Source organism: Lissotriton helveticus, chromosome 1_1 (genome assembly GCF_964261635.1).
Source record: "Lissotriton helveticus chromosome 1_1, aLisHel1.1, whole genome shotgun sequence".
Classification (NCBI taxonomy): domain Eukaryota; kingdom Metazoa; phylum Chordata; class Amphibia; order Caudata; family Salamandridae; genus Lissotriton; species Lissotriton helveticus.
Window position 1 is genome coordinate 777,007,498 of NC_136057.1, and position 14,030 is coordinate 777,021,527.

The 14,030-nt window shown below is 46.3% G+C and overlaps 1 protein-coding gene across 1 annotated transcript in view; it reads right to left on the minus strand.

Moving 5' to 3' along the window:
- The window catches only part of MET (MET proto-oncogene, receptor tyrosine kinase), a 422,785-nt gene extending 409,534 nt beyond the window's left edge, over nucleotides 1-13,251 (minus strand). The window contains exon 1 of the mRNA XM_078674354.1: nucleotides 13,079-13,251. Within this exon, the coding sequence (XP_078530480.1) occupies nucleotides 13,079-13,162 (84 nt within the window). The 5' untranslated portion in view covers nucleotides 13,163-13,251. The remainder of the gene's footprint in view (nucleotides 1-13,078) is intronic.
- Between the last annotated feature and the right edge of the window lie 779 nt (nucleotides 13,252-14,030).

A 14,030-nucleotide genomic window follows, 5' to 3' on the forward strand; every position in this document is an offset into this window, starting at 1 on the left:
TCGCCCCTGAGGGTATCCTGGCGCTGGGAGGGGGCGGGGGGCGACGGGTAGATTTAGTGAGCTACTGCCCAGAGTGACGTGATGCTGAGCTGAGCTGCCGCCGGGGATCGAACCCCGAGCCTCGGCTCCCGGACTCAGCCGCTCTGGCAGGTGTGTTTCAGCTTCACCATTCAATGCCAGTAACTATGTGCACATTAGATCGAGCGAGGGGGTCTGGCTGCACTCCCTTCACTTCATGCACCTGTCAATAATTTAGTGAAAGGGTAGAAAACATGGACAACTGCACCTTGATGTCTGTTTGTCCTCGAATGATAGTTATGGATAACTCCCTTGGTCACACACTTACAAACAGTGGTGCCTCCTTGAAGTCAACCCTGTCACAATCCAGCTGCTGTTGTTCAAACCCCTTTTTTTGTGTGGAGAAACCAAACTAAACCTGGGTCGAGATATGTGAGGGAGTTCAGAGGATGACAGACCGGAATATCACAATGTTCTATTAACAAAATTAACATGGTCTTGCTCGGGTTGCATTTTCTTTCTTACAGTGTTTGATTTGCTATTGCGCCAACCAGGCCTCATAATTGTGGGAGTACTTAACAGCACTTTTCACCACACTTGTCTTGCGCAAGTGCTATTCCAGCTTCCTTTCTGCGTGGGTCAATGCAGGGCTACATGCACGCAAACCTGGTGGAAATGTTAGAGCCTCTGAGCCCTGTTTTGTTTTGCAGTGTAATCAGATTAGCCGAGGCTAGTTTTAATCTTGACTCTCCAGCATTGAATGTTTGAGCAGCACAAACGTACACAAAATAGTGGCATAGGTTTGGAACCCCGAGACATTGTAACACGGTACACACGCACCAATCGTCAACGTCCAGTCAGAACTGCATTTGAAAGTTGCTATATTTTACATTAGAAATTTTAACGGAAGATAAGATGCTGAACAGCACAAAGTAAAACACCTCAAAGACCCTAGTTATGATCTGTCAAACTCGGTGCTAAGAGTGGCAAACTTACAATCTCAACAATATAAGACTATGTTTGAACTTTACTACACTCCTCATAGAATAGCGCAGTGGGGGGGAACAAGTGGGGGCATCTGTCCAAGATGCCAATCCACGCAAGCAGACACAATTCATATGTTTGCATCATGCCCCTCTTTAGATGTGTACAAAAAATCTTTAGAACAATTTTTTGCTGATTCTCTGGGGATTCATTTAAGTTTGACTGATGAAGTTATGATTTTGGGCGTAGTGAGGGAGGGTGTAGAAGTTCTCCATCATGAGTTTCTGTATTTAGCTAGGACCCTCAGGAGACTATGCATAGCCACACTTTGGAAGGATCCCAACCCCCCAACGTTACAGCAATGGATCTCTCGGGTATTGGCCATATATATCTTAGAAATGGCCTTATATGAAAAAAGGGGAAGGGAAAAAAAAGAAGCTGGACGGAGGATATGGGCCCAATAATTGAATGGAAACAGAGGCTGGGTGAGATATAAAATGAAATAGGGGGAAAAGTTAATGCAATTGTATGATATTTCTTGATAATGGCTTTTTGTTGTTCTTGGGATGAATTCTTATGATTCACTTTTCCCAGATTATAGCTCTCTGTGTTTTTGAAAAATTATTTATTTGTATTTGTTTTTGAATCTGATGATAATGCTTTTTGAATTGTAAGGTACTTTTTGTTTCTCTGGCAATGTCTTATGAATTTGTAACTCTGATGATGATGAAATAAAAAAGAAAAAAAAGAAAGTTGCTATATTTTACATTAGAAATTTTAACGGAAGATAAGATGCTGAAGAGCACAAAGTAAAACACCTCAAAGACCCTAGTTATGATCTTGCGTTACAATACTTTGGAGACGTTAAGGACCTCAAAGATATGAAATCCAAGCTGTGTAATCCCAGGCAATACTCATAGCACAATCAGAACTAAGGCAGCAAAATATCTTCGCCGGCCTGTACTTTGCCCCGGCTCCGATGCTGCAAAAGACAGAGCAGTAAACGGATCATTGCGTTTGAGACCCTGCCTGGTGTTCTCAGGCACCAATCCCCAAAAAGCTGTATCAGGAACACTGATAAACCAGAAACCAAAGATCCTATGATAATTGCTCAATCCTTTCGAGGTCAGTGTGACCAGACCCCGGATGATGTGAGACACCCAAGTGCCCTGGAGCACCTTAGTGTTCGTCTCGAGACAGGAAGCTGGAGATAGAGGTGACCCAGGAAGTGTGAGATTTGGTTTGAGTAACCTGTACAGTCCTCATGCCTGTCCACCACTGGGTCACAAGTCAAGATGCACACTCCAGCGCTGTACAACTAGTGTACGAGTGAAGATGGGTGGGAATAGGGCAGCAAAGAGGACTAACCGGTCAGATGCCAGCCTGCTGGGACTCCTCTGGGATCTTCAGTCTTCTCATGTAGCTAATAGTTCTTTAATGTGAGTGCTGAGTCAAGGCAGCTAGGCTGCAGATCCTCTTTTGAGTGAGACTCTGCCTTTGAGGGAGTTCCCCAGTTCTCAGTCGGCTCACAGTAGATCTGTCTCCTCTTGATCAGGGAGGACATCTATTATCCGCTTTAGGCTGCCTAGCTCTTCATCTAACAAGCAGGAGGCATAAACCTTGCTGTTTCATTAGGATGTATGTCACTACAACGCATGCTTTTACAACGCATGCCATTACGACGCAGGTTTTACAACGCAAGTCGTTACAACGACTTGCGTTGGGGGGCGCTGGATAGTGAATAGTTTAAATTACTATTCCAACTCCAGTCCCCGTGGATAGTAGGGAAGGTGTTGGATAGTAATTAAACTATTCCCTATCCTAGAGCACCCTCCAGCGCAATTCGTTGTAATAACTTTCGTTGTAAAAGTTGCGTCGTACTGGTAGTGCGTTGTAAAAGTTGCGTTGTAAAGGATGTTTCCCGTTTCATTAGCCACAAGCCTGGCCACAGCATTGAGGGAAACAGTGACACATGTCTGCTCCTAGCCCTTTGCCTTCTCTCTGTAGTTAGTGCAGAGCTCCAGCTCAAGGTTCAAAACAGCTGTGCAATGTGAAGCTCTCTCTGCAGAGGGTCCACGCTTATGTGAAAGTGGCGAGCAGGAAGGATGGCAACTGCCAAGTACTGTCACGAACTAGCAGCCTGGTGAGCGGGTAAGTCATTGATTGATAGGGCCACCTATATAATATGGCACTTATGTAATATGGCACTTATATAATATGACGAGGGACTCCTGAGACTCCCTTATCTCATTGGCATTCACATGCGGGGGTCCTGGAGGGAGGGGTTCCCCCTGCTTCACAGGAGCTTCAGACCCATGCGTTAAACAATGGGTGATACCCTCCAGTGGGGCTGCGCTTACATGTGGGGGGCTCCCAGTTCAGCAGAATGTAGGACTCTGCAGGGGAGACAACAAACAGTTGTGAAGTAGCACCAGTGGTCCCAAGCAACACAGGCACAAACATGCACTGACAGCCAGAATGAATATTGTGCATCTGTATTTTTACAAGAGGAATCAATGCACAGCATGTTAATCAATTCAGTCAGCATTAGCTTGCACATCGTTCTTCTGTTCTGTCGATATCTCAATAAGCCAAGGCATTTGGCTTCCTACATGCTTGTGTACATAATCATTTTGAAATTACAGCATGCATCCATGGCATACTTTCAGCTGCAGCAGTGGTGGCGTGGACACGGCCATATTTTAGTCCTTAGGAGAAGGGCTTGGGCCAGAGCACATGAAGTGCACATGTGCCCGGAAATGACGCACCACGAGAACCTTTCTTAGCAGTCTTGAATAAATATTTGCGCTGAGTGACTGGTACAGCGTGTTGTTTATGCAATATTCAGTTGGTGTCAATGGCCGTTCAGCCTATTCATTATTACAAATATCACTGGAAATTGCCTGCGACCTGTGCAAAACTGTCCATTCCGAGTTGTAGGTAGGGTGGTACAGATGAACAGTAGGAGAACTGCACTGCAGTATCAAAGAAATAGGAGCACCGGGTGTGCGAGACAATGTTACCTGGCTAAATGGAACTGGGACCAGGAAAGGAGCTGGCACGCTTGCGGTGTGACGAGTGGGCCAAATAGAATTTGAGTTTCTCAGGCAATCTGATAATTGAGGTGTGGACATAGAACAGTACAGTGTGACTGGGGTACAGGGACTGGGATGTGCTGGAAAAGGGGGTTTGTAACATATAAGCTGATAAACTACAAGAGTGCAATATTTCCTGATTGGTTGGGGTTTACAAGTCATTATGAATATTTACATGATGACACATATGTAAAACATCAGTCACATCCATAGAAAGTGATTTGTATAGAATCTCAAGGTTGTGCAACAACCAGCAAAGGAGGAGTTTAAACCCATTTCTTTAAGGTTCTGGTATCTGCACCTTAACATCTAGGCCACATCTCCCAGGTGAAACGTTTCCCACATTGCCTTGGCAGACCTTTGGTTTTGCAGAGTGGTTAGATCTGGCATTCTTGGTGCGGTTTTCCCCCTAACATTTTGCCATCAGTCCTCCTGTTTTGCTGGCGTTAAGACTCTGCGAACTTTACCACTGCTCACCAGTGTTAAAGTGTTTGTGCTCTCCCCTTAAAATGTGGTCGAATTTTCTTATACTGCATATTTAATTTACTTGTAAGTCCCTATTAAAGCGGCATTACCTGTGCCCAGGGCCTGTCAATTAAATGCTACTGATGGGCCTACAGTACTGATTGTGCCTCCCACTGAAGCAGTCCTTCAAACATGTATCAGGCCTTCACTTACAGCCTGTGTGTGCAGTTTTACACTGCATTGTCGACCTGATAAAATAAACTCTTTGCCAGGCCCAAACCTTCCTTTTTAATAATGTAAATTACCACTAGGGTAGGGACTGGACAGCCCAGAGTGCATGATGCAATGTATTTGAAAAGTGGGACATGTACTTTTAAATGTTATATGTCCTGGCAGTGAAAAACTCTTAAATTTGATTTTACTACTGCAATGCATACCTGTCCCATAGAATAAGATTGAAGTTATCTTATTATATGTAATAAGCTGCAACTTCCAAGGGGGGACGGGCAACCCATTCATGTTTGGTGTCTTTGGCATTGTAATGAAAAATCCTAACTTATGGTGAAGTTGGATTTTAAATTACAATTTTGAAAACACCACTTTTAGAACATTGGTATTTTCCTGCCTTGGCCATTTGGTGCCTGCAGTCTGTCTCTTGCCACATGACTTGGTGTAGTTGACAGTTTGGCTCTGTGTATTCCTCCTAGACAGCCACACACAATAGGGAGCTTAGGTGTGCCTGGATGGGCCATCACTGGCAGGATGGGAAGGAGGAGCACATGACAGCCCCACTTACACTTGAATAGGCTATGTCCTGCCTCCACACAACATGCTACATTGCTCCTGTTAGTTAGTCTGAAGTCATGGCAAAGAAGGCAGGATGCCTGTACACTACAAATGCATGCCTCAAGAAGCCTCTCCCCACTTCCAAGGAAAGCCTAGCTGGGTATAAATATAGGACCTCAATACCACCTCTTCAGTGCACTTCTGAACCTGTTGATACTCTGCCAGGAAGAAGGATGACTGTGCTGCTGAAAGGACTATCACTCTGCTGGACTGCTGCTCTGAAGAACTGTTGTGCTGACCTGCTGCCCTCTTGCCTGGGTGAGAAAGATTGGACCTGCACTTGTTGAACCCAGGACCCCAGAGTGATTCCAAGGACTAGCTGTCTGGCCTCCTGACTTGAGCCTCAGGGACAGAAGACTCCCACAACATTGATCCCAACATCTGGACTCTGTCATCTGTGAGTCAACCCTGCCAAGTGGCGCCACACCAGTCTTGAACCTTTGGAAGTGGGCTGCGGTGCTTTGCCAGCCTCTGTGGACACAGCAGATCAGATGCCTCTCCTCTACTGTGCGACGCAACCCCGAGCAGAAGCGATGCAACTCGCTGCTGTGAGGATTGGACCTGTTGCAAAGACCTGCATTGCCTCCGCAGCCTCTATTAGGAACCACAGGTATGTGATGCATCCTTGGTGCAGTGCTTTGCATCCCTCGTTGACGGCAGCCTCAACGATGATGCCAGACTCCACATTGCAACCTCGCAGCTCCTCAGAACCGACACATTGCTCTGACTGAATAACACACCCTCAATGCCGGACTTTGCATTGCAAGCCATTGTTGTGGGGATCCTTGATGATGACTCAAGACTCCTGGTCGCACCTCGGAAGCAGGCTGTGCTTCGTCTGTTTGACACATCTTTGACACAGATAATCACAATGCTCTGCAAACCAGGATTTAGGATACGTTGCTGAGGTAACTGGGTCCCTTTAACCAACCTGCACTCCTTCATTGTCAGCCTAAACATGTGACTTTGTCCCGGTCCCGAGCAACTGATATCCCCAGTTGGCGCTTTGTGCTTTTTGGCACGATTTCCACTAAACTTTTCAGAATTGGATATGTTCCGATCTACTGGTTGGATTTTGTAATTTTGCTCTTGTTTTATTTATTCAAAATTATTCTTTTTTCTAACTTGTGTGGGATCCTTTTGTGCGTTGTTTTCACTTCATTTCTGTTTGAAGTATTGCACAAATACTTTACACATTGCCTCTAAGTTAGGCCTGACTGCTCTGTACTGAGCTACCAGAGGGTGGAGCACAGGTTAATTTAGTCTTGGCTTATGCTTCACCCTGATAAGGATTGTAGGTTCAGCTTGACCAGGGCTCATGCCCCAGGTGACCAACAACCCAGTTTTTTGCAGGTGTCATATGAAAATGACGAGTCTCATATGAGCACCGTCAGAGGGGCACTTGGTCATGGCTCCTTCGTTTTGAGCAAATCTGCCCTTTGTGATCTTAGTATAGCTGTAGAGGTTAATTGAAGATATCTCTTTGGAGATTAAAGATGAGTGATAGATATGGTGTACCAAACGACTAAGGAGGGTTTTACAGTCATTTCTGAAGGTTCCACACTCATTTTTGCATAATGTAGCACAAAAAACTGAGTACTGATTGGCTTGACCTTTGGTGCCCCATTGACACAGAATCTACAGAAGGAAGCACCAGTCCGAAGAAGTAAATGGACCCTCGAAGAGAATATTTACTGCTGTAGTAACACCCTATGATACCATTTGTAGCTGCTGTGAAGCAATAGCAGGTTGATGTGGGTCAAAGTCCTGGAAGTGGGTGGTGAAATAGCCACCCACTTGCCATCCTCACCCCTCACAACACCTGCCTCCTGTGCTCACTCAGCTGGTGCTTACCGGAAGCACACACATCACTGATGCCCATCAACATGTATGGAGTGCAGTCAGAAGGGAGGAGGCTGCCTACCTCCACGTAGTGTCATACCTTCAGCCAAGCACATGTTGTCCTCTTAGAATGGCCCTGGGTTATAAGAAATCACCTAATGCGAGCACTGCAGTGCGCTATGTACACCACAGCAATGTCCACAAGTCCTGACAAACTCAGCTCTAGGGCTTCATGTGCAAACCTGAGTTTCTGAGGAAACTGGAGGGCGGAAAAGCCGGGAGGAGGGAAGCAAGTCAATAGCAGGAAATGAAAATGCAAGTGAATGATGTGTGTTCTACAGTCTCATAATTATTCCTTTTACAGCGTGTTGGCTACACAGATGAAGAACATATGCATGAAAGCAATCATAAGCTGCTGCATTACAATGCAAAAATAACATAACACGTTGAACTTGACTTATCTACCACAATGAGAGTGTTTGCGCTGACTGCCATATAGTGAATAAATGACTGAAATGAGTGAAAAACTATGCTAGCCTTTTGGTGAGCTCTCTACAACAGTTAAATGTCTTAAACTGATACCACTACTGGGTACTATGCTAGAATGGGGAGGTGAGCTCATTACAAGTTTTATGGAAAAACTCCATTGGGAATGCCACGTGCTAGACACCCATACTATATGGAATTGCAATTACTGAGTGCAATATTACCACACGATTACAGGTTTTAACTTCTGGAATGAGGAATAACTGTGAGAAACTGTGTTTCAGATCGATTCCTTCCTTTTTTGCCCTTAAATCTGCTTCTTTTTCCCCTGATAAATATCGCCTGATTTTACCAGGCGAAATGTGTCTTCAGAAAAACCTGATTGCACAGGCTTTCCCGCAATCTAGATGTGGCCAGTGGGCCAGTAACTGTCATCACCAAATGAATACGGATTTATAAGGAATTCGTAATGAATAAGAGTCGCGTTTTTCGTTAGGGGACGCGGCAGTTCTGCTCTGCATCGCACTATCAGTTTGGGAGTACCTGGAGCCAACAGTGGTTGACATTCGTTAGATCAGAGGCTTATCTGACCCCTTGGTTGCTATACACTTAGTGACACCAGGTCTCAGCTTAGTTCACCTTCCCAATCCACTAAAGCCACAGTCACATATTGACACCCTCTGAATAATCTAAGAAAAGCAGCATGAGTTGGCCATCTAGAGAAGACAACTCTTTCGGCGCCCAAGGGTACTGTGTACTGTCTTACTCTACTAACAGGCGCTGCACATGATCTTCAGATAACTGGAGGAGTGTAGTTTGCAGGTGGCTCTTGGTTGTTTCAATGAAATAATGGTTTAGGCTGCTTGTGTGAACAGAGCCTTCATTTGCTTAGTATCAAATTTGGCATTGTGCTGCTCCCATTACAGGCCCTCTGTCCTTGGACAAAGGTTTACTCTGTGTCAATAAATGAACGGTGGTAAACATGCTTAGGTGGCACCTGCCGTGCTTTTCCATCATTTCTATAGAAATGTCGAAACAATTCACATGGAGGCCATTGTTGACGAGTGTTCTTACGCAGTAAACAAAGGTTCCACAGCAGGTCCGTCATCTTCTGATAGCTGATCCTGTAATGCCATCCTTTCGAGGGGTCTGTTGACATCACACGCTCAATGTCTAAGATGAAGGGGTAGTTAGCGCTACCGGAATACTTATGTAGAAATGTACTACACTTAGGCTTGGTGACGTGTTCTACATATGATTTATGTTACACAATTAATTACAATATCTTCTTTCATGCTGGGCCAATTCTTGAAAACTCCCCAATCGCAGCCCCGTTGCTTTCAGGGTTCTCGCCTGGTTCCAGCACCGTCTATGCCACACAATAATTCACTTCTCTCTTTAATTATTACTACTAGTAGTCCTGTGACTACCATTACTATTAACAACTACTTTTACTCTCGGTAATACTATAACTACTACCACTAATAAATTACTACCACCGTTAATACTGCTTATATGAGGGTTGCTGATATACCTAGTATATTCCATTCAACAAAACTAGCATAATTACACATATTGATACTATTAGCATTACTGTTGTAGAAATGATAGTACTACTAGCATTGTTACCATTACATGGATAAGTGCTACTACTGCTACCACAAGCACTACTACAGGTACTATTACGATCACTGGCAGCACCACAACTAATACTGCTGTTCGATGACTGGTACTGGAGTGACCTTCTACACCTATTTATTATTACGCCTAATACCAATACAACTACTATGGCTGAGACTACTATTAAAACTACTACCTTAATAGTGACAGTTCTACTATGGCACTGCTACAATTAATGCTTCGTGCCCTTCCGCTACTAGTCATTTTGATACCCCGTTTGCCACTACCTCTATTCATATACTGAATGCTTGATTTAGTTTGTTTTTTTACATTCATTACTGGCTTCCAACCTCAACACTGAGAGGAATTAGCTCATTTGCATGAATTATGAGTGTGGGGACCTTGAGAATACAAGAGATAAAACACCGTAACCGCGTCCCGTGCAGCACACCCTGCAGTCTGATGTCAGCCTGCCCACGTCTCACCGGTTTCTGCTCGCATAAAGCGCTTCCCTTGAAAGGGTTAACTAGTTCGTGACTCAGCACACCCCTGTCAGCGCCAGTCCACGGGGATGTGATGCACTAATTGAACATGTTATTGCGTGACATGGTGTTATTTTGGCGCTTTTTCCATATATTAAAACTGCAGTGGAGAAACAGATGTGCACCACCTGTTTGGTTCTTTATCTTATCAGGAAGATCCGCGTTACGCTCAGACGGAGCTCAGTGGGTCCAGACAACCGGCTGCAGACTGTAGGATCGAGTCCAGGGCAGGAGCCCTTGTCTTCAGCCCCCATGTGACTGCAGCTCTCCGAGCTCAAAGCGCCTGCTCTGCTGTCACCGCACAGCGCCTACAGAAGCCAGGGCAGCGGGGCATCATTCACCACGCGGCCCCTAGGCCAGGACCAACCCTATTAATGCGAGCATGAATCAGCGCAGCGGCGCGAGCGTGACCTCAGGGCACGAGATGATGCACCGAGCAAGAAGCCGCTCTACTAATCACCGTGCACCTGTAATAACCGCGCCGATAAAAGGCGTTTTGAAATACTGGGTGAGATCACTGTCACGGCAGCCAATCAAGTAACTCGGACTCGGAACTGTTTCCTGCCCGTGGAAGCCCATGCGGGCACCTCGAACGCCCACGTGCCCACTCAGGGCTTTGTTAAAACACTTAAACTGCGAGCCAATCAAACATTAGGTGCGGGCAGCTTCCGCCTTACGTGCTATCGCCACTCCATCTCAAAGGCTGTGCCAAGAGCCCCTGCAGTTACGCGTCTAGGCAGACCTCAGCACAGTGTTGCTGAATGATGTCCCTGTGGAACAGACAGAGTTCATACCATCCAACTACAAGTGGCTGATTTGAGTATCAATGTATGTTAACACCAGAATGTTTACTGCCCTCCCTCGCTCTCATTATGACCATCTGTGCCACTGTAGAATCTTTGGCGCCATGTTGTGCTACAGGCCACAAGCAACCTCAGAACAGGTCAAGCCTACTTGTTATTGTCTCTCACCTGACTCATTGCCCTTGCAAAGAGGGAAACTAGTCCATATATAAAGTTAATAACTAAATGCAAGGTCAGATATCACACAGTTAGACACATTTGTGAACACATCACCCATCTATCAAGCCTCTCATGAAAAGTTATTCTCGTGATAACACACAGAACAGAGGCGCTGTGTTATTACAGTGCTGGAAGAGCAGTCCAAAATCAGCAGTCACATACTGAATTCTGAATAATCTGGTTGGCTGTCCCTCTTTCGACATTCTACAAAATACGCTAATATTTAATGATATGCCTAGTGATTCCAAGGCGGCAATACACCTATTGTCTGAGTTCAGTGAGCGAAATAAACATTCATATATGGCAAAAACTACACTGTGGTGTGTGTTTAGTTGTTAACTGATTTTGTTCTCTTGTGCAAGGGAAAGAGTTAAGGCCTTCAAATGGTTGTTGTTCTTTCTATCCTGCCTCAACCAGGCCTTAACTATTTCGTGTCTCCTTCTCTTGAAATGGTGACTAATGGTTTACCCATTCGGTACATAATCATGCATAATAATGTCTTAGCTGAAGACCTTTTAGAATAAATCGAGCCATGATGGAAAAACATTGTTTAGGGTGTGGGGTGACATGTCTACCTTCTTTCACCGTTTAGTTTTTTCGCCCCATCAGGCATTCAGTCGCACATACTTCCTGGTGAGCTTGTAGTAACTGAGTTCAGCTCTAGAGGCAGTGATTGAGATGCCTGTGCCCAGGTTACTAGCAATTAGAGTTGACATGCTTGTATTTATCTTGTACCATTGAAGTACTCAGTGTTCCTTCTTATCAAACCATTTGCATTCTGGATTTATTAGATCTTTGCCAAATATCTAAATGATATAGTATAGCTCTTTTGTGTCCAGTTGGGCATTGGACTAACTTTTAGCATTTTCTACATAAATATCAACACATTTCTTAAGCCAGGTAGTTCAGCCATTGTGATGTTCAGCCATCCCTCATCAAGCACAGCCACAGACACGTGCACCCTCGCATAAGTAAATTCTCCACCACGCAAACCAAATAAACACCACCACCTATCATACCACACAAGCATACCAAATGATACACCCCAAACCAAAATATACACAACTGTGCCTCACCATACTCGTCACACCCTGAGCAGAATAGTGCCTGCCTACAACTCTCCCACCCAAGAAAAGTCCATGCAGCCCCCCAAGCCAACCCAAATGAAGAGACAGCTCCTCCGCCTGCATGTAAAAATAAAAGTAAATACATTCGTCGTTATTCATGCCTTTCACACCCTCGCAAGAAAAACAATCATGATCCTATGTATTCAAATCAAAGCAAAGTACTCACATCATGCCCGCTGCTCTACAAAAACTAACTGACAAGAAAAGTGAAAAGCATGCACCGAACTCGATTTTAACCTGCAACTCCAAAACAAACTGCAAGCACCTGCTCACATAATCACGGTACCATAGAGCGAAATACATGACCCTTATCCTACCCAACCCCATCTTCACACAATATACACGCATTCACCACTACTCAAACCCGTACATCAAAATACACCTGCTACTTCCCAATCTCTCTGCCTTCGAAAACACACCAACACCACTACCCATTAACCGAACACCTACTTTATACATGGTTCAAAAATAAAATAAAGGCATCGCCCCCATCCCCCCCCCCCCCGCCTACCCCCACCCAACCACACACACACAACCCCTCCACCCAACAGGAACAAAACAACTGTGTGGTGTGTCTACCAAATCATCTGTCAGTGAAGCAAAATACACCCATCCACCGTTCTGCAAAACGACCAACATTTAACTAAAATAAACTCTAGAAAAACTCGAGCCCCGAAGCGAAGTGCATGTATCCATCCACAGTGATACCTCCGTACTTCAATGTAAAGTGCACACCTCTTCCCAGCCAAATATCTCCCGGTACCAAAACCCTTAACCAAAACAAATACTCCCCAAACCCAAATCTAGACGTTGAATTACTCACACACTAGCTGTTACAAACCAAATGCACACACACCTGTTCCTTACACATCGCTTTACCTGCACACCAAACTACAAACCTTGTGCCCCCACGACCCCAGTCCCGCTCGCCCTGCTGCATGCACCCCACGTCCCCAGCCTCGCTCCCCGCGCTCATGCACCTGCCGGGACCCTGCCAGGAAGGCTCGGGGTCTGTGCGGATAGCTGCCTACCTCTCGGCACTGCCGCGGCCCGGGTCGGGAGAAGCTGTGCGAGCGGGGTGAGCCGCGGGCGCCCCCTGCCTGCCAGGGGCGCATCTCCCCCCGCTGCAGTTGTGGCTGCTCCTGCCTCAGGCTCCCGGGGCTCTCCTCTCTCGGCAGACGGCGGCTCCTCGGACTGTTGCACGCGCTCTGGATCCTCAGCGCGAGCCTGTGTGTGCACCGAGGGGTAGAGCCACTGCTCCCCCCCCCCTCTCCTCCACACGTGCCTGGGCTGCTAGTCACTGCGCGAGAGGCGGGGGCGGCGATACTACAGGGGTGCTGTGCTGCGGGCAGCACTGTCCACCGCTCCCTCAGCTAGGGTAGAGACCTGGTACCAGCACTGACGCCCGCGGCGTGCCCCTGAGCCAGAGCTCCCCCAGACTGACAGACTCGGCTCTGCACCCGCCACGGAGCTCGGCGGAGAGCTCCGCTTCATCCAACTACGGCACAGGAGGGACGGAGATGAGCCGTTGTGTCTCGGGCTTCTCGCCTCTTTGACCTGCCAGTCGAAGAGCGTTCTATAGTCTAGGATGGGTGGTGCCTTAGCCTATGTTTCTGTATGTTTCTACGCCTGCGGAATCTGACTGTCCCAGCAAGAAGACTTGTTCATGCCCTGCAGCGCCAAGTGTCGGAAGCTGATGTGTGCACATCGCAACCAATGGGAGTCGGTTGTCCCAAATGTAGCAGGGCGTTTCATTCGGTTCTAGATCAGGCTTAGGCCAGACGCTTGCTTGCGACCCCTAATTCTGGAGGTATGTCTAATTCTGTCCCTCTATTTGAAATACAAATAAAACGTAAGCGCCAAAAAAGGCGCGCGTTTCAATCCCCCCACAGGATTCTGCATAGGTCTGTGAGTGGAAACACCGGTAGGAAGCTGGCATCGCTCAAAGAGGGGGAGAGTATAACGCACAGTTTCCAACAGTGG